At 46.0% G+C, this 22,594-nt stretch overlaps 8 protein-coding genes across 8 annotated transcripts; 2 read left to right on the forward strand and 6 right to left on the reverse strand.

The window, feature by feature from the left end:
- Window positions 1–239: 239 nt before the first annotated feature.
- On the reverse strand, window positions 240–1,806 carry PHATRDRAFT_50217 (predicted protein). Its single transcript, XM_002185153.1, has one exon. It carries the CDS (start codon window positions 1,622–1,624, stop codon window positions 527–529), a length of 1,098 nt encoding a protein of 365 aa, XP_002185189.1. The 5' UTR covers window positions 1,625–1,806; the 3' UTR covers window positions 240–526.
- An 824-nt stretch (window positions 1,807–2,630) lies between these two features.
- PHATRDRAFT_50218 (predicted protein) lies at window positions 2,631–7,602 on the forward strand (the record flags this gene model as incomplete). The annotated part of the gene is made up of 2 exons (XM_002185070.1): window positions 2,631–3,958; window positions 4,029–7,602. 2 exons carry the CDS (start codon window positions 2,631–2,633, stop codon window positions 6,622–6,624), a joined length of 3,924 nt encoding a protein of 1,307 aa, XP_002185106.1. The 3' UTR covers window positions 6,625–7,602.
- A 2,572-nt stretch (window positions 7,603–10,174) lies between these two features.
- PHATRDRAFT_41125 (predicted protein) lies at window positions 10,175–10,608 on the reverse strand (the record flags this gene model as incomplete). Its single annotated transcript, XM_002185154.1, has 2 exons — window positions 10,175–10,306; window positions 10,396–10,608. 2 exons carry the CDS (start codon window positions 10,606–10,608, stop codon window positions 10,175–10,177), a joined length of 345 nt encoding a protein of 114 aa, XP_002185190.1.
- Window positions 10,609–11,807: 1,199 nt separating this feature from the next.
- Window positions 11,808–13,629, reverse strand: PHATRDRAFT_50220 (predicted protein; the record flags this gene model as incomplete). Its single annotated transcript, XM_002185155.1, has 1 exon — window positions 11,808–13,629. One exon carries the CDS (start codon window positions 13,627–13,629, stop codon window positions 11,899–11,901), a length of 1,731 nt encoding a protein of 576 aa, XP_002185191.1. The 3' UTR covers window positions 11,808–11,898.
- Window positions 13,630–15,430: 1,801 nt separating this feature from the next.
- On the forward strand, window positions 15,431–18,225 carry PHATRDRAFT_50221 (predicted protein; the record flags this gene model as incomplete). The annotated part of the gene is made up of 4 exons (XM_002185071.1): window positions 15,431–15,503; window positions 15,855–16,461; window positions 16,544–16,602; window positions 16,690–18,225. 4 exons carry the CDS (start codon window positions 15,431–15,433, stop codon window positions 18,186–18,188), a joined length of 2,238 nt encoding a protein of 745 aa, XP_002185107.1. The 3' UTR covers window positions 18,189–18,225.
- An 89-nt stretch (window positions 18,226–18,314) lies between these two features.
- PHATRDRAFT_8044 (predicted protein) lies at window positions 18,315–18,656 on the reverse strand (the record flags this gene model as incomplete). The annotated part of the gene is made up of 1 exon (XM_002185156.1): window positions 18,315–18,656. A coding segment is annotated over one exon (342 nt), but the record flags the coding sequence as incomplete, so codon positions are not given.
- A 549-nt stretch (window positions 18,657–19,205) lies between these two features.
- PHATRDRAFT_52684 (predicted protein) lies at window positions 19,206–20,236 on the reverse strand (the record flags this gene model as incomplete). Its single annotated transcript, XM_002185157.1, has 2 exons — window positions 19,206–19,758; window positions 19,848–20,236. 2 exons carry the CDS (start codon window positions 20,234–20,236, stop codon window positions 19,206–19,208), a joined length of 942 nt encoding a protein of 313 aa, XP_002185193.1.
- A 1,299-nt stretch (window positions 20,237–21,535) lies between these two features.
- On the reverse strand, window positions 21,536–22,174 carry PHATRDRAFT_41129 (predicted protein; the record flags this gene model as incomplete). Its single annotated transcript, XM_002185158.1, has 1 exon — window positions 21,536–22,174. One exon carries the CDS (start codon window positions 22,172–22,174, stop codon window positions 21,536–21,538), a length of 639 nt encoding a protein of 212 aa, XP_002185194.1.
- Window positions 22,175–22,594: the final 420 nt, after the last annotated feature.

The following is a 22,594-nucleotide window of genomic DNA, read 5'->3' on the forward strand; positions in this document are numbered from 1 at the left end:
TCGGAGTGGAATATTATTGCGAAATTCAGTCAAAAGCGATCGTGCTTTCACAGTCAGTCGCGGCATCGGGATTTCTCAAGACTTAACCGTCTGTCCCTCTTCTCCCTTTCGATCATGCTGACTGTGATTGGGAGCGACAAGGCAACCAACAGTAAAGCAGCCGAAAGCTGGTACTTTTGTGCTACACTTCCTGCCGCACAGTGTACCATATCTGACAATCACAGTTGCGCAGTAATGGTATCTTGCTCCCGGTCCGCTTTCATACATCTTACAGTTAGTGGACGGACGACCGGCTTCGACACGTGCAATTCGAGACTGAAGCAAAGCAACGCATAAACAAGGAGCCACGATGTTGCGATTAAGAAATGTTACTTCACTTATTTATTAATTCGTGAGGTCTTGGAATAGGCACGGTGTACATTTGTCTGTAACCAACCACTGCGACCACCCAACCTCCGACCGTCTTCAACCGTTCATTGCGGGAGACGTTGCTTTGTAGCTTGGTACCTTCTGATCTGTGTGATCTTTACTGGGAAGAAGCGTAAGCCCAGTCCGAATTGTCAGAAAAATCGATGCTACATTTCCTGGCGCTCTTGAACACTTGTTTCGGATGGTCCAAAAGCTTGGCAAGAAACCTGTCTTCCCAGGCCTTGTGCATGTCGCTACTATCTCGCTTCTTCTTCTTCCTGTTCTTTTTCTCAATCATGCTAGTGGATACCATACCCTCCAAAGTTTCGTCGAAGTCATCCGGGTCGTAGCAAAAACGGCAGATCCAGCCTCCAAAGTACGCGCCGTTGACGCTACTCCACCGATTGGTGTGACGTCGAAAAGGTTTTCGACGACGAAGGGCGTTTGTCTCTAATGTACTGTCCAAAGCACCACCAAAGTGGATGTGGTCCAGCATATTGTCATCGTCGTCAGCCAGCTGATGGACCTCATTGAATGATTCCTGTAGCGCGCGGCTAGAAAAGGCAGCCATCGGGAGGTCAAACTTGCGAAAGTCAAGGCCCTTACACCCAACATCAATTTCGATATCGGTCTCGCTAGGCTCGGGATCGTCCTCTTCCGTAACCTTCAATTGGACCACAGTCTCGGCAAGATCGTTGGCGGCACGCATGTCGATGGAACACTTATCGGCTCGACTGAAGGTAGTGAAGGGACCATCCTTGAGCGCCTTGGTGACGGCCTTCTCCCACTCTTTCTGGGTCTTTCTGCTACCGAGCATCTTGTTACTCTCGGCGCTTAGAGTCTCGTCAAAATCGTCTGGATCGTAGCAAAAACGGCAAACCCAACCTCCAAAGTAGGCGCCATTAATGCTACTCCATCGTTGCACCCATTCCTCGGTATCTCCGTCAGCCTTGACGGAACGCCCATTCATGACGGGATGGTCAAAATGGACGTTGCCGAGCTCCTGATCGCCATTGTCAGCAATAAGATGGATGGCGTCGTACGTGTCTTGTAAAATTTTGGCCGAGAATTCCTGCTCCTCCAGAGTGAGTCTATCGAACTTGACATTCTTGCAGGAAAGCTCAAGCTCTACATCGGTGCGCATTGGATCAGGGTCAGCCATCACTTGTGTGACAAGGAGACCAAGCGTGAGGGCACAGGCGGCGGTGAACTTCATCGTCTTGATGCTGTAGATGGTTGAACTGTGGACGACTCCAGGTTAGAAATTATGAGAGGAAGAAATGCCGATACCGACTTCGCTACGATACAAGCGGGAATACCGTACTCTAAAGTATAAATTGTACAGAGTTGGGTGATCTGCGCCTTTCTCGGAAATTGTGGTCGGTCTTTAGCCATTTGAACATTTTTGAGTCATGGCGTGGGAGTCCTATATTTAGGAAGGGACCTCTGCGTGGGAGTCCATTTGTGAATGGGGTTCCTCTGCGTGGGAGTCCATTTGTGAATGGTACGATGACAAGCTGTGTCTCGGGTCGAATCAAATGCATTGATGATGGGAGTCCTCACCAAAAGAGTTGTCTACGATCAACGATTTAGACAGTCATAAATCTTTTTTATTAGACAGCATTGCCATGCATTTACGGTGATGGAAGCTGTGAAGTTTTATCGCACGGGAGCTCCCTCCAACCATTTACAGGCGATATGGGAGTCCACTAGAAGAGCGCGAAGAAAGTCGGGCGTGAGCGTTTATGAAACACATGCGTATACATCGTATGTGTTAGTTACCACAACTGTAAAGAAAACTATTGCAGCACTCGAGCTAGAAGCCCTCTCTAGCCTGTATTGCTGAACAATATGCATAAATAATCCAGGTTTGTCGACTATGACATGGGTTGTCCGGCGTGCCATATAACCAGCAATAAAAAGCCGTTTTGAAGCTAGCTTCACTGTCAATGGATTAACTGTAACTCACAGTCAATTATGTGTGTACATGCGGTAGTTTGCCATCGCCACTCGGTAATCCAGTTTCTAATTCATCTCTGTTAATCACGACATATATCTTCACATAAGTCTTTCATGCAATTCCAAGTCCTTACATTAAGGATTTCAAGCCGAATTGGAAAAATCTGGATCCAGAATCGCTTGTCGTGGGAGCTGAAACTTTCAGAAATTGCCTCGAGTTTGATAAGGATTCCACTGCAATGAACAATTGCGATTCCAACACAATGCCCAATAGTATCCACCTTGCCTCTAGGGAAGACGCAAGAGGAGACCAGGATGAGAGACACTATTTCGATGGACCTCTATTGGATATTGAGGATGATGAATACGATGTAGAGGATGAGCCCCTCGCTGAAGTCGATAATCCTACCACGGATGCTGGTCCTAAGCCATCCTACATGGAGCCTTCCTACGAAAGGGCCAGCGCCGTTTCGTTTTCGCGTCTGTCTCAACAAATGGAGTATCTTTATCGACTCAAAACACAAAATGTAGTCCATCCACCAGACAAGGTCTCAAAACTAAAACGACTTTTACCGCCGGCCTTAATTTCAAAAATCTCACGCCCCACCAAGACCAGCGATCCGCCACAATCTCTGTTCCCCATTCTTCGTCTGCTATTACCCGAACGAGATGGTTCACGCCGAATTTTCACCAAAGAAAACACATTGGCAAAGGCTTACGGTCGAGCTTTTGGATTACCTCCAGCTAGTACCGACTACCAGAAATTGTTGTATTACTCCGATCCACATATCGTTGGATCCAAGTCCACTGGAACAGGGGACTTCTCTGAAGTTTTGCGGCAAGTTTTGGAAAAACGTATATCACTTCAGAAAAATGGATCAGGTGTCACGGTGGGACAGGTGAATGCACTCCTGGATGAGCTGGCGGTAATTGGGAAGCCGCCAACGAGATCTAATCATGACTGGAGAAACCGCGAAGCTGAGCTGAACGACTTCCAATTGAAACCCAAGAATTCGGCGTCCAAAGCAGAACTCCAAGCAAACTGGGTCACTAAGCTGCATTGTCTCGGCTTAACTCCATTAGAGCACAAATGGATTATTCGTATCATCTTGGAGAGGCTACAGATTACGTTGGGCTCGACGGTCATTCTTGCATGGTACCATCCGCTGGCCCCGTCGTTTTGGAGCGCACACAACAGTTTAAAAGCCGTCTGCAACAAGCTTTGTCAACCTGGCGTCTTTGAGTTGCGTCACAACCTCGCTGAAGATGGCGGAGACGACGATGAAGCACCGTCAACTTTGGCGCCTTATTTCAAAAGCACTCATTTGACACACGTGCAACTAGGTAATCCTTTTTCGCCAATGGCTTCCGAACGAACCGGATTTCATACTGTGTTGTCAGATATGTCATCTCGGCATAGAGATTTTACTGGTGAAGAAAGGTGCTACAGGTATGAGGCAGTGATCAGGAGCTTGGCGTTTAAATTTCCTACGTTTGCAATCGAAACAAAACTAGATGGTGAGCGCCTGCTCGTGCATTATTTCCGAAATGGGACCGTTAAGCTTCATACTCGGCAAGGCAACTGGTACAGGTACGCAAACCACACCCATTGAATTGACAAACAACCAAATCTATTGACAAACTGATTGCACTCCCCACAGTGAATTGTATTCGCCGGTACTTGGGCCAGCTCTCCGTCGAGCAGTGGGAAAGCACGATTTGGATCTCATTTTAGATGGCGAAGTGTTAGCATGGGACAACGAGCGCCACGAAACTGTTCCTTTTGGCAACAACAGAACAATTGCGAAGATGCGGTACAGTTGGATGCGAAAGGCTGGAATACTGGATGAGCGCGATATCAATCTGCACAACGGCGAGAACGACGTCAAGCGGATAAACTCATCGAATTCATGGAATACTCACAACACACGCTGTGACGAAGTAGGCGAGGAATGTTGGCTCCAGTTTATCGCTTTCGATGTCCTTTATATCAATGGTCCTCACGCCCTTGATTTTTTATCGAAGACCGTCTCATCTTTTGCCTTAGCAAAGAAACAAAGTGGGTCTATTGTTGACCTTGAATGCCTTGAAAGGAAAAAGATTCTATATGAATTGATTGACGAGCAAGATAACGAGGTCGAGATAGTGCCGACGGTGGTAGTGCGACCAAACGGGCAAACCTCTCCCGGACATGATTATTTCAGACTCTCCAATCCTACAATGGAATGCGGATTTCCTGCTCGCGATTTGGATTCAATTGCACGAATGTTCCACCAGCCCAAGAATGATCTAGGCACAATCGATGCTCAGAGAAGACACGGATTGAGTGACGAACTAATGCGCAAGGCTCGAGCTCAGGCTGTAGAAAGCCACTATCGAAAAGTCGTTGAGGACATGAGGCTAGAAGGCCTCCTTTTCAAGGACTTGTCCACTCCATACATTCTCGACAAAATTTCTCGAAGTTTTGGATACTGGCGCAAGTTCAAACCCGATTATTTCAATGGATCCGTTGCAAGCGATCTCGATGTTGTAATTATCGGCGCATACTTTGCCTCCGGACTTCGCCTCTCCGGCAAACCATCGAGCTTCCTTTGTGCATGTACAGATTCTTGTGATTCTGAATACTATTTTCCCATGTGCAAAGTCAACGCCGGTTCTATGGATAGAAACTCGTTTTCTCAACTTTTGTACGAAACTGGCTTCCGCGCGCCATGCGATCGACCTGATCCAAATGCGGAGGAGAGCAAGATGGAATATGGACGTTGGTTTCGTGAGGAGGACCATGGAAAAGCGCTTCCTGATTTCATTACCGATCGGTCTCATCAGAACAATAGCCGGGACGGTAGATGGCGGTTTAGAAAAGAAGACTACCCAGACATATGGATCAACCCATCTGACTCATGTGTTCTTACTTTGAACGCGGGAGACATAGTGAGCAGCGAGGCGTTTCCATCCGGTCTTACCCTACGCTTTCCAAGAATTGTTAAGGTACGCATAGGTGCGGATACGAAGGATCCCACAGAAGTCGAAAGCGATCGGAGTCTTCAAAAAATTTTGCAACAAGTTTTGAAAGAAAGATGTGAAAGTAAAGGTGAAGCGAATGGAATCTGCTCAACGAAATCGTTCACCAGAGCCAAAGCGCAGCAGTTCTGCCGTTTTCTTACCGAGGAGGAGTATGTCCAGGGAAAGAATAGAAAAAATTCTACCGGCCGATCGAAGACGCTTCTCCTAGTGCCCACAAGTCAACAGGTGATGCTTTCAGAAAGCAAGGTCCTCACTGGGTTGTCGTTCCATGTACTGGATGGAAGGTACTCAATAGATTCGGACGACGTCGCAGTCGATGAAGCAACAGAAGAGGGCTGGCTAGAAAAAGCCTTGTCAGTCAGAAGCAGCAATGACGTCAAACACTTTATAGCAAGACACAACGGAAAAGTCTTGCTGAATCCAGATTCAAGCATGTTTGTGATAGGAGGCAGTGAAACTGATGCGCGCGTTATCACATACATCCAAGCTATTAATCGGGCGAGAACGTCTCTAGACAGGCGGACGAAAGAAACTGACAGATATCGTCGAATTGCTGGGTCCGCCGGTGTACTGCGGTGGACGTTCGTTTTTTCTTTCGTCCAAAGTCATTTAGGAGACGCGGATGTATCAACAAGTGCTTTAATGTTCAACCCTACAATGCTCGACTTTCTTAAAAGAGCGCAAATTGAAGCAGAGGAACTGGAATTTATGGCTGATTTGTCTTCCAAAAGCTCTCTTCGTAGGGCTTTAGGTTTGACGTCGAAAAGAAAACGAACGGGATCCGACAGTTTTTTCTTAGGTGATTGGAGAGAGAGGGTATTTTCCTGCCTTCCTACGATGGAACGTTGTATTCTATCTTGCCGCGTCCAATCAGTCGGCCCCTTTAAATCAGTGAAGGCTGACACTCCATCTAACGTCATACCAAGCGTTGTCTGTCCTGTCACTGTTAATGACGACACGATTGAGTCTGTACTTCCGCTCGCTCGAATGATGGGGGCTGTTGTGGTGCGAGAGCCACGAAAAGATCTGACCCATGTTGTCTGTCATATGATTGTTCATGACATAGTTAAACACAAAAGAGGCATGTCACTAGATCTTTTCGAAAACCGAGAACAAGGTACAGCTTTCAAGAGAATCCTAGATGATCTTCAAATCAAGCACAACTTAAGCCATGATATTCTCTTCGTAACGCCAAATTGGATCCGCGCTCAGTGGCCAAGTCACGCACGTTGAGCTATTCGGATATAAATTAGAAAGAATCACCTCAGCATAGTTAGACAAAGACGCTACTCGTTAGGCTACGATGTGCTGAACTATCCGTGATACTTTCTCTCACATGCCCTTAGTTTCTTTGGCAGTTCGCTAGACATGAGCATTAGTGATTCGATCACAGCCTTGTCTTCTCCTATGCAAACATGTTCTGTATTGCGTCGGTCATCGGTGCAATCCTTCGCGCATGACAGTTTGAGTCTTTTCTTTGGTGGTCTTGACTGTGAATAAATGTGCTGCTCCTCACTTGTGGAAAACTTATCATACACTTCGTCCCCACTGGAAGCTTTACTACTTTCTGAAACGAAGGGATTTAATCGCAGGTTGTCTCGAGGAACAAAGCGATACTGCTCGTCCACCATTTCGCCATCTCGAATAGGACGCAGACAGAGCAAAAGCTCTATCACTTCTTCTCTGCTTGATGTCATGCTTTCGACTTCTGCGGATGCATAAAGAGATTTCGCTTCTAATGACGCCTTCGAGGTCGACCTCGATTTCGTTTCCTCCCGTGAAGAAGCGTCGCTCTCCTTATTTAATTCCGCTGTTCGGATCGACGAAGTAACCTCACACCATAGCGTTGTCAAATCGTTCTTAATTAGACAGACATTGCAAGTGGGAGCAATCGGTTTTGGTCGTCCTGTTGTAAAATGTGAGAGATTTCGATGCCTCGTCCACGGGAAGCAATATTTCAAATGGTTATTCTTACCGTTGGACTCGGATGAGTCACTGGAAGACGATGTCTCATCTCTTGAGCCGTTCGATTCTCGGTAACCAGAGTCATCCCCTGATGAAGAGGGTTCTGGTCTATGTTGAAGAGAAGACAATCTAGCTGATGCGTTGTTCGCCGTTACATCAGCGCCGATCACATCATCTTTGAAAGCTGTTCCTAATTGCTCAACCAATTCCTGGTCTTTCATTTTCTTATTGTGCCACCGAACATTCCTAACCAAGTTTGCATTGGCCTTTTGCAACTTCTTAGTGTCAGTCACATAACTCGAATTGGAATTATCACTGCTAAGTGCTGCTTTTTCAGACCTGTCACTCTTTTTTGCATCTTTTCCAGAACGAGCAATTTGAGCGTCCGCATCAGATCCACTATTTTCCATTGATGATGTTGTCGGAGATCGACTGAGCGATTGGCTATTTGTCAACGACGACGGTATTCTGTTTCCAAGCTGGTTCCTGGTTGAGCTATCTGAATTGTTTTTGCACTCAACATCGCAAATAGCCTTGACCTTTACAATTGACAGCGGGAAGACAGGATCATATCCGAGAGCCGCATCGCTTATCGACGTGCCTGCTTTAGCTTCGACATTACTTTCCTCCTTGGCACAGTTTGCACCGTTCTTCGCCGGTGAAGCCTGAGTGTTTGCCACCTTGTCGAAATCTACAAGCTGCTCAACCAAAAAGCTAAGCTTTCCCCGAGAGTTTGGAACGAGTAGATCTGTGAGAGGCACACCAATCAAGTCATCGATCTTGTGCTTAAGCACGCGCTCCACTTGCGCGCTGCAAAACGTGATGATACCTTCTCGATCGACAACAATAACTAAATCAGGAAGAAGAGCTAGAATAAGTGCTTGGCGCTTCAGGTGAGCATTCATTTCCGTCATCTCTTTAACTAGAGTTTTCTTTCGTAGTCGTGATGAGCTAGCCGATCTCCTGTTGGCCACGCGCTTGGCGTTCCGTTTCTCCTCTTTTCTCCTTGCATCTGAAAGCAAGATAGCAATGCTCTGAGGTACAGTCTGGTTGAGTCTATGCAACATCTTTACGTGTTGTTCTGTGTGAACACACAATGATAGAGCGGGGAACGGCACATCGAATGAGACAAAAAATTCTAGGACATGTGGTACTGGCAAATCCACCTACCAAGTTGTTCCAATGGCCATTTATCCATTCCTTCTGAAATCCCATTCGACGAGCTAGTATGAGGATTTCCACCAAAAACAGGAAGTGTTGCGCTTACAAACAAACCGGGAGCCGGAGTAGATTGAAATCCAGCGCTAGGAGCTGTCAACAAACCGGCCGATTTTTCCACCGGTATTGAGGCGATGTTGGAGGCTCCGATTTCGCGGTATGAATTGGTCAAAGATTGAACAAGATTTCCTCCATTTGCGTGAAGTAGAGCAGCCAATTGAAGTGCCGCATTACCATGTCCAGCGTGCAAAACACCAGTAGTATTTGTTCCCGAAGCGGGTATCTGTGAAAGCAACCTACAGGGACCACTGGACGGAAAAGCGCGTGAAGGTGCCGTAAGGTGCAGCAACGCTAATGTTTTTTCGTCTGATACGCTGGTGGCAGATGATTGACGCTGCGTCGCGGGTTGTCGTTGACCTTGTTGGTGTGCAGGACCAGCAAAATCGGTGCCATTTTGCTTAATCAGAAATGGACCAGCAACGGATGGCGTCTGCGTCCCTTTCCTCGCAGCTCCGTGCGCGGTTTCACCCATATTACACCCTGCAATACTCAAAACGACAAAGTCTTCGCGTTGGCAACCTGACGCCACGATGGCACTTTTCAGCTTCTACCTAAAAGCGTTAACCAGTGACCCTCGCAAGGTATACTGCTGTCTTTACTTGATCGACAGTGAGCGTGAGTAATCTTCCTTGGTCCTTTCAGTCCCTACCGTTGCTCTTTGATGTAATGATGGCGATCAACTTGTAACTCGATACCTTCAAGTCCAAAGAAAGCGAGGGGTAACAGAGTGTTTCGCTTGCCCAAGGCATTCATATCGACGAGTATCACTCTGCAGTTGGCCAAATAGAAACTGCAGATGGCCATCTGTTTTTCTGGCAATAGCAACACCATCTGGTTTCGTGTTTCTGAGTTACTTAGTGAGTATAAAGATATGGATGATTTAGTTAGGGCTTTGATACTTCGAAAACCTATGGATGACATATACTATATCGGTGAAGAGACCAGACGTAGAAAGAATGCTTTTTTAACAATATGATTCAATAGTGACATTCTCCCGACACATAGAGTATCGGACTTGCGTCATTGCGAGAACGTAGCCTCCACACAAAACAAAAATATTCACAAAAGGCGACGAGCTGACTGTGACAAAGACTTCACTGCGCGATGAAACTCATAAGAGAAAATTCCCTTTTCTGGGTCGATCAGGCGGAAAGTACCATGTTCTGGCCACAAAGAAATGCACTTCCATGCAAATGACATTCTGTACCCGCTTAGCGGTCTGTTTTGAACGTCATGATTGGATCAAAGCAAATATACCGAGCAACTGAACTTGTCCACTACGCTAATGTGACCAATCCAACTCACTTTTACAGTTAGTCCACATCCACATGATTTAGATTCTACTGGATCTGTTCTTACTGTAAACTACCTAGGGGCACATTCCGCGCATATGTGCTTTTTATTATTCTCATCTTTTAGTCCGAGAGGAAAATCTTGACCTCTTCTTCAGTGAAACCCGAGTAGGGACATAACTATGGTATCCACACCTAGGACTGGTTGAGATGGCACGCAAGAGAGAAATGGCATCAACCTTGAAAGTCTACTTTTTATTCAAAGAAGCGACGGACGGCGTATGTAGTGCGGCTTCGCTGAAACCCAACTCTTGCAGCTGCCGATCCGAATACCCACGGCCCTTGTAATCTTTGACCTGCGCTCGTTCTGATTCTAGCATCTAAAGGGGAAGTTCAAAATGAGCTGTGAGAATCAGGACCGAAAAAGGTTTTGAAAGTAAATTATGTTGCATCAAGTCGTCACACGCACCTGGCCCTCCCGAGCAATTTCGAAAAGTAATGGCATCAGCATTACCATAGACGTAGTCGCCACGGCAAAGGCAACCTGGCCTCCAACTTGATATCCCCATTTGAATGCCGTAGAGCCCTTATCACGAGCGTACACACCTGTGGTGTAGAAAAACTTTCCGGTTCTCTGCAGCAAGCCCTTTAAGCCGCCGCTTGATTTTGGTTCTTTCGTCATTTCTTTTCAGTGGTTTGGGCAGAGGCAGTTAGTTGTACGGAAGAATGCTTCGTTCGGCGAGTTTTCAGTTGCGGTTATCTTTCTCGAGTTCAGTTTTCTGCTCGGTTCTCTCTTTTTTTCTCGTTCTTTTTGTTTTCAGCCTTCCATTGCCGGATCGTTCGGAACCGAAGGCCAGGCAGGCTATGCTGGCTGTCATAGGACACAAGAAATAGGAAAATTGCCATCATACAAAACTAGACTGTTTCAATCACATATACAGTACGTCAAGTGGGACGGACCGGACCGAACCGTAAACGAAACTCACGACTCCTTCTTTACAGCCTGTGTGGTTCGTGCACTTTATTTCCTTCTTTTTTCGACGATGGTCGTCCACTGAAAACTGGTCGATCTAAACACGCAAGTATCATCGGTCTCTGGTCCATGCTTTCGCGGATATTCTTTTTCGGTAGAAATGGCGAAATCAGCTCGGGTTGTGTGGTGCAGCTGACCGTTCGGTGCTTGTCAGTCAAAGAGTTGTCTTGGTGCGCCCCATCCTTTTCCCCGAATAAAAGCAACTCAGATAAAAGCTCCAAGGAAATGAAACCCGCGCAAGAAAAAGTAAGTGCAACTCATTTGTTTTATTTTGCTTCGAAGAACCCTAACAACTGATATCAAATGCAATCTTTTAGAAACTAGATCCAATCCATCGATTTGGTGTCGTTGCTGCCATGGCTCGCAATCGCGTGATTGGAGTTGGCGGCAAGCTACCTTGGAACTTGCCCGGGGATCGTAAAATGTTTAAATTACTCACCAAGGACAAAATTCTGATTATTGGACGGAAAACATTCATTGAAGATCCACAACAGAGCCATGTTTCTCATTCGGCAAATTGCATCATCATCTCAAAATCTCTACCAGATGAGTTTGAGACAGATCGGTTGAAACTAGCACGATCATTTCCGGAGGCATTAAATGTAGCACGGCACCTGTCTGAAGGGGGAGATTTTGATTTAAGCAACGGCAACATCTCATGTTGGATCGCTGGCGGCGAGAGTTTATACCATGAATCTTTGTTGCATCCATCGTGCATGACACTATGTTTGACTGTATTGAACACCGACATAGCAGTTACAACTGCAGACGGGCAACCAGCTCTAGACCTGGCCCGCTTTCCGGCAAATTATCGATGGGACAACAAATTTAAGGAAGTATCGAAGAGTAATCACCAAGATGCAGACCTCAGCTATACAACTTATACTTTCGAAAGACTCAAGGGCAAGAGATAAACGAAAGGACGGAGGTGCTGAATCCCTACACATCCCGTACTACTTCTACCAGTGGTCCGTCGTCGTTACCAACTGGTAGATCCTCCTCGACAGAAATTACGGCACATTCTTGAAGGCTTGACACCAGCATGTAGTTCGGAACAAGACTTTTGTGTGGTAAGATTGAGCCCGTCAGCGGACTTTTGTCGCTCTCATGAAGCCAGCGTGCTATGGCAAAGCGCTCATATGTGTGGCCATCGGCGGCAACGACGGGATCAATCATGGGCTCCCCTGTGATGGGACACGCTGGCATATTGGGAAGGGGCTGTAAGTTTGTTCCCATAGCAGACTCGACTTCGGACTTTTCCACCGAGTGTCTAGCAAATGCTGCCTGGGATATGGAATCGCTGGCTTCATCAAGCGTATCGGTAGCTAAGCTGTCTTCAAAATTAGGATTGTGTCGTCCATCGATATTTGTCGCGAATTTGATGTCGTCAATGATCGTACGAACACCTTGATCGAGCCATCGGTTAAGGAGCGACGTTCCACCTCGGAATATGTCGACACTAACTGATACTAATCCTTCGTCGGGAAGCGTACGGAGAGTCTCTTGAACAGTGTCAACCATCGGAGAGTGACCCAATCTCTCTGCAATTGACTGAATCTCGTCTTGATAAAATTCTATAGGCCCTTGATGCCGTGCGGCGCACACCAACATGTTGCGATGTACCACAAACGATGACACCCAACCTTCCGAACTCGTCCATGACAATGTGACATTGTCACCGTCACAACTTTCCACTTTATACAAGCGATCACCATGAGCCGGGTAAAAATCGGCGGGATCACAAAATCTAGTAAAATGAACCCAATCTAGTGACTGGGGCGCGGTATCGCTCGCTTCATACTCACAGACAATTCGCACCGTAGTACGGGTACTTTCAGTGCCTGTTAGAGGCAACCACTGGTCAAATATAGTTGTTTTCCCAGTCAATACTGGCGTCAAATCAATTGCAACCATTCCTAAAAAGAGATCATCGCTATCGCCTTTCGATGGGTTGTACTTCTTCAAAGTACCTATTTCATTGGCGTGGAAGATAGCAACCGTTAAAATAGGCCGAGATGGTTTGTAAAGATCTTTTGCTTCATTCATTTCTAGCATAGATTCGACTTGTTCTTTTTCAAAAATGCTATGCGTCGCTAAGCTTGTGGACGCTTTTGGCTTTTGAGGGGGGTTACCGGGCTGTTCATAGATCTGCGTTGAACTTTCCGTTGTCGCGACAATTGACGGGACTGTACCCGATTTTGGCTGTTGTGTAGCGTGATCCGGAATTCTAGGATGAGAGACATCCATGTACATTGTTTCCGATCTCGGCCAAATTGGGTTCACGGTATCAAAAACCTCCGAAGTTCTCTGAGTCGTACTGCCGAAGCGCACGGATGCATACGGGTTGGCTGATCCCTTGTTTCTCGAATGGTGCGCTCCTCCAAAAATCATCTTGCCCAAACTATGCTTGCTAGCAGGCTCTAAGTCTCGTGCGGCTACTACGCGGACAACTAGAGTTCCCAATATGTAATCATGCGATGATTCGTCAGGCAGACTGTCTTTTCTCTGCTTGCTCCCAGTCAATTCACCGTCGTTTTCGATCGAACTCGGAGTCGGTTTACGAAAGATTGTAGGATCGTTTTCAGATTCCAGAAGATCATCGAAAGCCAGGTCTAAGTCCTCGTAATCTGGAATACCACCAGATTTGTCCAGATTTTTAATGTTCGCCATGGTCCTCTGGTTGCTTGTGCGCTTTTATCGTTCTAACTATCGCTTTTTTTGGTTTCTGAGTCGATAGAGAACTTTGGGTCAGTGCGTGACTGATTGTGACAGTGAGTACAGATGCCGACCGACACAGACAGTGAAACATCATTTACTGTAAACTGCTCACAGTGACATGGAAGTACTTTTCAAGTATTCAAGTTAGCATATCGATATAGCGATACGACATATCTGCGACAGACGGAACGCCGTCTCCATCTTTATCCAAACTGGCAGGGGGCAGACGGCGGCAGTATTTATTCTATGACTACCAACTTGATGAAATATTTAAAGTGAACAAAAACCCTACGACGCGAGCAAGACGCAACTTACACTATAATTGTTTAGATTGCTGGCGCGCGTAGAGCCTAAATTTTAGAGATTGCAAAGCGCTGGCTCCTGAAAGGAAAGGTATCTGTGTGTCCTCGCAACACTGACTGTGAGAAATCGTGATTATCTTTTCCCAACGTTGGGATCGTCCATCTTCATACACATACGGCTCAGTCTCAGAGATTCAGCTGCGGTATGATTTCGTCGTATGCTTCGACCCATTCAACTTCTTGTACTGATGAAGCCTATGACGACGAGATTGGGTGAATCTTGGCCGACGTCAGATTTTTCTTTGTAATATGGAAGGTTTCGCTCAGGATCACGTAGACAACAATCAGAGGAGATCCTATTGAAAGAACAATGTGTTGCGCAATCTTCTTCATGATGATTTGTTATGCTTGGTTGAGATAGACGCCGTCGTGTGGATCAGCTCGAGACGTAAGGCTCGTTTCGCAGTATTGGGTGGAACCTTCCGATGTAGGATTTCCTCGAAATTGCTGGACTGTGTTGGATATTCTCGGTTATCCGAGTCACTTTCAAAGTACCAGTTTAGGTGGGGGGTTAAGGGCCCTCGTTTTGTAACAGGCTATGTTCTCCGGCATGAATTTTTGATGACGTCGATATGAAGTGAACGACTGTGCTGTCAGGTCCGTCCGCTGGTCGCGAACTAGAGGTCTGTCCGACATCCCAATCGAGAGCGGGTGCAAGACTCCCTAACATGAGATAGCTCTACTAGATCTACTCACTAGAGTAGAGCGCTCTCGCTCGCTTGTGAAAACAATCCGGCCTCGATGAGACCGCAAAATCACTGATCCGGCCAAAACCTAGATTTCGTTGACTGTAAGTAGCTAAGGTAGGGCCAGAGTTGCTTCCTAAGTAGTTGGATCACATACATAACTGAACTTGAAACTTCCATGCTCAAGCCACTTTTCGTAAGGATTTATCAATGGATCATCTCTCAATATGCTTCATGCGGACGAAGCGTCGTTTCGAGAACATCATATTCCATTGCAGGCCTCAAAAAATAATCCTTGACAGTGAATGTGTCAAATCCAGCATCTCAAAAATTAATAGTGAATGCAATCTGTAAATACTTGAATTATTTGAGATCCATATTTCTTCATAATTTTCACTACTAGGGAGAGCAATGTGGCCCCACCTTCGGTACTTAGTAAATCTTGATTTTGGCCGAATTAGTGATTTTGCTGCCTCATCGAGGCCGGATTAGTGAATACCCTCATGAATCAACCTCAGACAGACGTACAGACATGACCGCCACTTACATTTTGCAACCACGTAGAGCAAGGATTTTTCTGCCAGTGAATTGGAATACCTAGCTAGACCGGTTGAGGCGCCTAATGCAAGACGTTCTAGCTAGAAGACGAACCGGCGTCCGCAATTCTTGTTTTAAAACTCATGGAGGGGCTCTATTCCTCTTCAGATGAAATATTTCCTATTCGGGGCTCGTCTAGGCCGCACTTCCTCTTTTCTGGCCAAATCCGAGATTTATGAATGTAAGTCTTATATTTTGAGCGTAAAGTACCTTTTAAGTAACAAAATCTGTTCGGATCTATTCCATTATACTCGTCGATGGTAATGTAGATTATATTTCTCATAGGACTGTAAATCTCGGAATTGGCCGGAATAGTGGAAATGCGGCCTGGACGAGGCCCGAATAGGGAATTTGCTCTTTATTTTACCTTTCCTGTTAATTTGATGTTGGGATTCCGTCTTTACTCTGACCATGAGAAAAAACTTGTGAATCAAGCAAAGCGGTGCGTTTTATTGATTGACTGTGACTAACAGTTTCACTCAGCAGCTTGGCTGGAATTTTCTCGAACGCCCATATTCTGATACCTAACTAGCGTTGCCTTTAACATTTGGCACCTTAGTTGGCAAACCGTTCCGCTGCAACATGTCCAAAATAGATGATACAACCCAAGAGCGGTTTACCCCATACTGTGCATCGATAAGGAGGAATCCTGAAAAATCCGTTGGGGAGCAGCTTGTTCTGCCAAAATGCAAGATGCCTACTCGTGCCGAAATCGAACCGGTCGAGTTGTTTGTGGCCAGTGCAGTGCAACAACAGTACGAATCTGGGGATGGTACCAATCCAACTGAGAACTACAGCGCATTAATTGATCCTTTTCTAGTAAGAAAAGATCTCGCTATGATCCACCGCATTCTTTTGGCTCTGCGTACTTCGGGGCATGGCGCAACATTGAATCGTCTAGCTTCTTCGGCGCGGCATGCCCGACTTATTCACCATATTATTCGATTGAATCCCTTTCGACTACCGTGTCCCGCAGAATCGCAATCTTCAATGGACGACTATGTGGACTATGATATCGCTGATGCGCAACTGCATCTTATGATGGCTTTGGTGTCGGCAAACTCAGTTTTTATGATACCCATCCTTACCTCGCTTTGGTCAATGTTATCGTTTGAAAGTGTTGACGCACCCTTCGAACAGTAAGTTGCTTCGACACAGGCGCTAGTGCTCGTCTCTCTCTTTTCGATAGTGCTCACTAATGTAGCTATATCTGTGTTCCAGAACGCAACGGCTTCATGCTGCAATGGCCACAATTGTTCGACTTTGCCCAAAGGCAAAAAGTGAGTTATTTCCCATTATGGCGGCAAGCGTTCCTTTCCGGAGCAAACCCGTTGACCAATTGAAGTGGTTCTACCGCCACTGTTTAGAGGTGGTTAGATATGTCCCCGCCATGGAAGCACAGGTTCTCGAGTTTTTGATTGAGAAAAGTTTAGAAATGGACGTCGAGATAAAAATTGACGAAGGTGGGGAAGCTGAAATCGACACGGACTACAGTGTTTTTCAATTGGACATGGACTCCGATGCACATTCATTGCGACGGAGGCAGCTAAATGAAGTGAATGTACAGGAAAGTATCGTGAATGATATGGCCGAAAAGCTCGACTCCTTGATGTTTCTTTTGCTTGAGTATGTCGAGCAAAGCTGTGCTGGCAATGCAGATCTCATTCGTGAGAAATATCGCATTCTTGCCCAATTTTTTGAATCCTCCATTATCATTACGCACAAGTCTAAGTTTGTACAGTTTTTGATAGTGCACGTTTGTGGCCTGGAAAACAAGGCGCTGGAATCAGCATCTTGCCAAAACGACCAGTCCCCAGCGATACTCTATCGAAAGTTTGCGAGCAGTCTTATTCATGTGATTGTAGATCCCTACCGTGCGACGGTTACTCGACAAGCAGCTGCTTGTTATTTGGCGTCGTTTGTCAGTCGAGCTTCGTTTGTTTGCGAAGAAACTTGCTGTGAATCGGTCTGTGCTCTTTTGCGATGGGGTGAAGCATATATGCAGTCATTGGACTCGCTTTCGGTTCACGCAGCTGATGCACGAGAGCAATGCAATTTTCACTCATTGTTTTACACGATTAGTCAAGCAGCATTTTACATCATGTGTTTTCGAGGGGTGGAAGCTATTGAGTTTTATCGAAAATCTACGAAACCATCGAGCGATGGTTTTGCCCAACCAGAGCATCTCGATATTTCACCTGAGCGATGGACGAGTCTCTGCTCGCATCCACTACAGCCCCTTCGTTACTGCTTGGAAAGCGTGCGTAATGAGTTCCTGGAGTTGTCCAAGTTTTGCCACCTCATCAATGCAATTGTCTATTGTCAACTAGCACAAGACGAGAACAATGTTGTCAAGCGCAATAAAAGGCAGGTAACTCCTATCGCAACACCGGCTACATTGGAAAAGGAACGCCTTAGTGGCGGCGTTGGAGGTTTGGGAAAAGGTACCAATCCTCTTGATTCTTTCTTTCCATTTGACCCGTATTTGCTGCGGAAATCACATGTTTTCGTGGACCCATTTTATAATCATTGGAACGGTTCAATCACGGAGCGGTTTATGAAAGACGAAGACAGCGTCTTGAATCCCTCGGATGAGCAACATGTGGATGACGACGAATCTGACAACAAAAAGGGTAGCATTGCGGATGGTGTGAGCCATGATGATTTCGATAATGAAATTGTGACGAAATCGTTTCAGCCTATGAGTCTTGGCTCAGAATTCGGGCCAGCAAGCGCTTCGAGTAGATCAACTGTTTCCACTGAAAGCTCATCAAACGTCCCTTTCAAGCGAGATTCTTCGCGAGAACCATGGACCGATACTATGAAAAGATCCAGGGCTCCGAGCATGGAAAACGGTAGCTGGTAAATGAATTGCTTAGGCATAGAAGGTTTATGTTACTTCTCTTCATGAATTGTTTGTTAATGCTGCTCTCAGTCAGTACGGGAGGGTATTTAAGACGTAAGATTACGGCGGTGGGATGGCGCTCCTTTTTAAGAAGACGTCGTAAACAAGCGTCGACTTAGGTTTAATGAGGCATTCACCGTTCTCGAGACAGAGTCCCTTGTCTCCGAAAGCCTTGTCCGCCGGAATAATAGCCTGGACTTTCTCTCCAACTCCCATATTCATGACCATTTCGTTAATTCCATCGACGACAGCGTTTCCTCCCACCTCAAACATGAGTGCATTTTTCTTGCCCTCAGCATGAGAGGCATCAAAGATAGTCCCATCGATCAAATAGCCTGTGTATTCAATAGCCACAATGTCTCCCTTGAGTGGAACTCCCTTTTCCTTACTGGGTTTGAGGATGGCATATTTGATACCGCCTTGCGTCATAAGAATTTCCGGTACTGCAAATGCGGCCCTCATATTCACACCAGATCCCGTGACAACGGCAAGCGATGCAGCAGCGACCTTGTTGATGACGGCACGTCGAGACGGTGAATCCTTGGTTGGCATCGAAAGCGATCGAGCAGAGAATGCGGAGCTAAACAAAAGTAACGTGAGCAGGATAATTTTGGGACGCATCTTGGATATTTAGCTGACAATACAAGGCTGGGTATTGGGTCAATGCTTCTTTTTAGTCTAAAGAGTATTTTCAAACTTTGCGATGTGTGTGGTAAACATGTTTGTGACACTTTCGGCTTTCCGCGACGAATCACTTGACTTCGAGCTTGTCAAGCTGCTGCTGATGCGAACATACCATCAGTCTTTTTCATATGGGCTGACGTACTTCAGCAAAAACATACCCAAGGGAAGGACGGCTCGATGAACATCATCTATCACATTTTGCTAACTGCGATATCGAAATTCATTTTCTAACAATAAGATCGATAAACCACCCATTCTGTTGCATACGCATCAGCTATCTCGTTAATGCTAACACTAGACTTGCTTTCTAAGGCACTTGTAAGCTAGAGCCGCGGCGCCAAAGCCATTGTCAATATTGACGACACCAACTCCTGGACTGCAACTATTTAGCATAGTGAGCATTGCACTGATGCCTCCGAACGACGCCCCATAGCCAACGCTTGTCGGCACGGCGACCACCGGAACGCTAACCAGCCCTCCAACTACGCTAGGTAGTGCTCCGTCCATTCCAGCACATACGATTACGCAAGACACATCGGGATGTGTCAAGCGAGGAATCGCTCGCACGATTCGATGTAATCCAGCAACTCCGGCATCGTAGATGCGATCTACTTCGCAGCCAGCTGCTTCCAGTGTAACTGCTGCTTCTTCTGATACAGGCAAATCCGTCGTGCCTGCCGTGGCCACGACGACACGCGGTCGCTTTGAAGTCTTCCATTTACTTGTAGTTTCATCCAGCATCCCAGATGCCTGTACTGACACGATTCTTGCAACGTCAAAATATTGCATTGTCCCATGATGTAGTTGAATTTCTTCCAATTCATTGTACATATCACGAGAAACCCTAAAGCAAACGACAACTCATGTTTTTGGTGAGTACGTAAGCGAAGCAGCATTTTTGACCACGCCGGTTGAAGCATTGAGCAGAGGTCCTACCTGGTCGCTAGAATGGTTGTTCCAACAAGTGCACCGATTTCTCCATCCTCAAGAGAGTCGTTGACACTTCGAGCCATGTCGTCCAGAATTAAGGCAACCTGTGACGCAGTCTTACCCTCCGCAAAAACAGCCTCTGGAAACCCGGTACGTCTATACCTTTTGTGATCTAGACTAGCATACGATGCAAGCAGCTCTTCTGACGAATACGAGGAAAATCCTCGCTTTGTAAAAGTTTGATTTAGTTTCGCAACACATTCAGACTCATTTACGGCATGTCCCTTTAGGCCAAAATGCGACGGCAGTGAACAAAGCATCTGGCGACAAATGCGCTTGGGGATGGCGATATTCCGGAAGCCTTTTCCTTTTACAGCTGTGTTGAGATAGCACATGTTGTCGTTTGATGGCCAGGGGCTGTAAAGTTGACGACCTTGTGGTGTAGAAGGATTGTCTCTCACGGTTAGGCTGCGGACGCCATCGACCGTGAATACGAGGATTCTCCTAACCTCGTTACAACAACCATAATATCGCCAATGATCCAAGGCAGCACGTCTCAAAATAACATTTCATTCACTGTAAATATTGGGAACTCTAAGTGTGAGATGGTCGGAGGAAAGAGACTTGTCGCATATAAGCTTTGATTAGGGTGTGCTCTTCCACGTTTAGCAAAATAAAGTGATACCAGTCAATGAGAATTCAGGATATGATGTGAATCAAATGAGTCGAATTTGCAAGCAAACTGTAGCAGTACGGACATTGTGCAAACTATGCTAGTGTACAAGGCATTCAATGTTGGTTTCAATAGTCTCAGAAGCCTCCTCCATCAGGCATTGGGGTGTTTGATGGATTTTTGAGGAGTACCAACACAACACAAACTATACTAGTGTTCCAGACATTCCAATCCGGATTAACAGTAAATAGTCTTTTAATAGTTTTATGACACAAATTCTCGTAAAAGCTCTTTTTGTCCCAAAAGACCACCATTCTCCAGTTGCCATCATTGCGTTTGCGTTCATCACACCATCCTGTTGTGAAAAAGAGAAAGGTAAGCTTGACTGTGAGTCAATAGATCACTTCAACTCTAGTATGAGCTTCCTCATTTACAATAAGGTAAAAAAATAAGGGAAATAGACAAACCGTCAAATTTTCCCAATTACCAACAAACTGGAAAGACTGTCAATTGCAAGTGACTACTATGTCTAACTTGTTACTTACACAATCACCAAGGCCCAGCTCCGACGAGACGTCCCAGCTTCTTTCCCCTTGGACTTGACGTCTCGAAACGAAAGTACGATTGTGAAAAGCGATGGAACTTTAATGATTGGTGATTCACAGACAATTGCAAAGTTTGGAAGCAATCTGAATTGTGCAAATTCAAAAAAGAGAACACTCTTACCACAACTAGAGAAGCGATTCATCAAGCATCAAAACGGTAGATTGACCGAAAAGAAAAATATTCCAGAAACAGTTTTTACGTCTCTGCTACCTGTCAAAAGGTCAGAAACCGGAATTTTCGAAAGAATCTGTGCAATCAGGTGTAATGGTAACCTACTTTTCACTACATTAGAATCTAGGATTCATTTAAGACAAAGGGAAGGATTCATTTCATTTTGCACTACCTACCTGCTGTAGGAAATGATCCTTCGGATCAGCATTTGTTTCGACAAGAAACTCTTAACAGTAGAAACAGTTTACTTTGAATTGATAGCACCAGGATAAAATTTCCCTACTAGGTGCTTCATTGATCGGATGGAGGAGGGCTTCACTGAATTTTCTCGGAACGCATTTTCCTTTACCTCCTCGACAAAGTCATCATCAGTAATAAAGGAGATGGTGTGCTCTACACGTAAATCTTTCCGGGCCGTTTGGTCCGTTTCGCATCCGCCGACTCCCAAGGGGCCCGACGAAAACCACCCTCGACAGGCTTGGTCCATAATTTTCTCACGTAATAATCGCTCATCGTCATTGTCAGAAAATGAGCATCCCACACCAAACATGGTGAAGTTCGCGGATGTTTCTGAGCTTCCTACGCCTTTCACCGTTTTAGCGATCTCGTCGTATCGATTCCAAGCTTCCATGAGAGCAACAAACTCTTTTTTTGATGCCTCGCGCCCCCGAGCATGTTTGTGGGAGCACTGTAATTTGTCGGGATGCAGCACCTGTGCGCGCTGCAAGAATGCGGTTCGCAAGTCTGTATAGCAATATACGGCATAGTCGAGCCTACGATGTTCGTACCGGCCTACCCGCGTGTACCTCGCTCCGAACAGCAGTCGCACGAGTTCTTGTTTGGCATTTCGCAAGGAGGCCGATGATGCTGCTCGCCAATTCATTCTTCATGTACTCACTTCCCATTCAAATAATCTTCATATTCTGTTTTTGGTTCAATAGTTGACAAAGGAACGAATTCGCATTGACCATGATCTCTCAATGAATTCGAAAGCGTCCTACACAGATTTTCCGCACCGGACTCTGCCAATCAAGGGTAGGGCAAGGTATGCGACAAAAAAAACAGGTAATTTTACGGACCAAGTCTCTCGTTTCTGTCGATTCGATCAAAAAGTGAAGACGCCTAAACTGCTCGGGCCGACTTCTGTATTTATGAACATCATAGAATAGACCATGGACGGCGACGTATGAAAAGGCTCGGAGAAGCTAAAAACTTAACGTAAGCGTGCCTCTGACGTCGCAAGTTCTTCTCGAGACAAAGAAAGCCTGAGCCGTATACTGTTGATGCCTATTATGCGATTGCC

The sequence above is a fragment of the Phaeodactylum tricornutum genome, chromosome 28 (genome assembly GCF_000150955.2).
Source record: "Phaeodactylum tricornutum CCAP 1055/1 chromosome 28, whole genome shotgun sequence".
Classification (NCBI taxonomy): domain Eukaryota; phylum Bacillariophyta; class Bacillariophyceae; order Surirellales; family Neidiaceae; genus Phaeodactylum; species Phaeodactylum tricornutum.

Coding starts and splice junctions, on each gene's coding strand:
- PHATRDRAFT_50217 (XM_002185153.1), bottom strand. CDS start 1,624: ATGAAGTTCACCGCCGCCTGTGCCCTCACGCTTGGTCTCCTTGTCACA.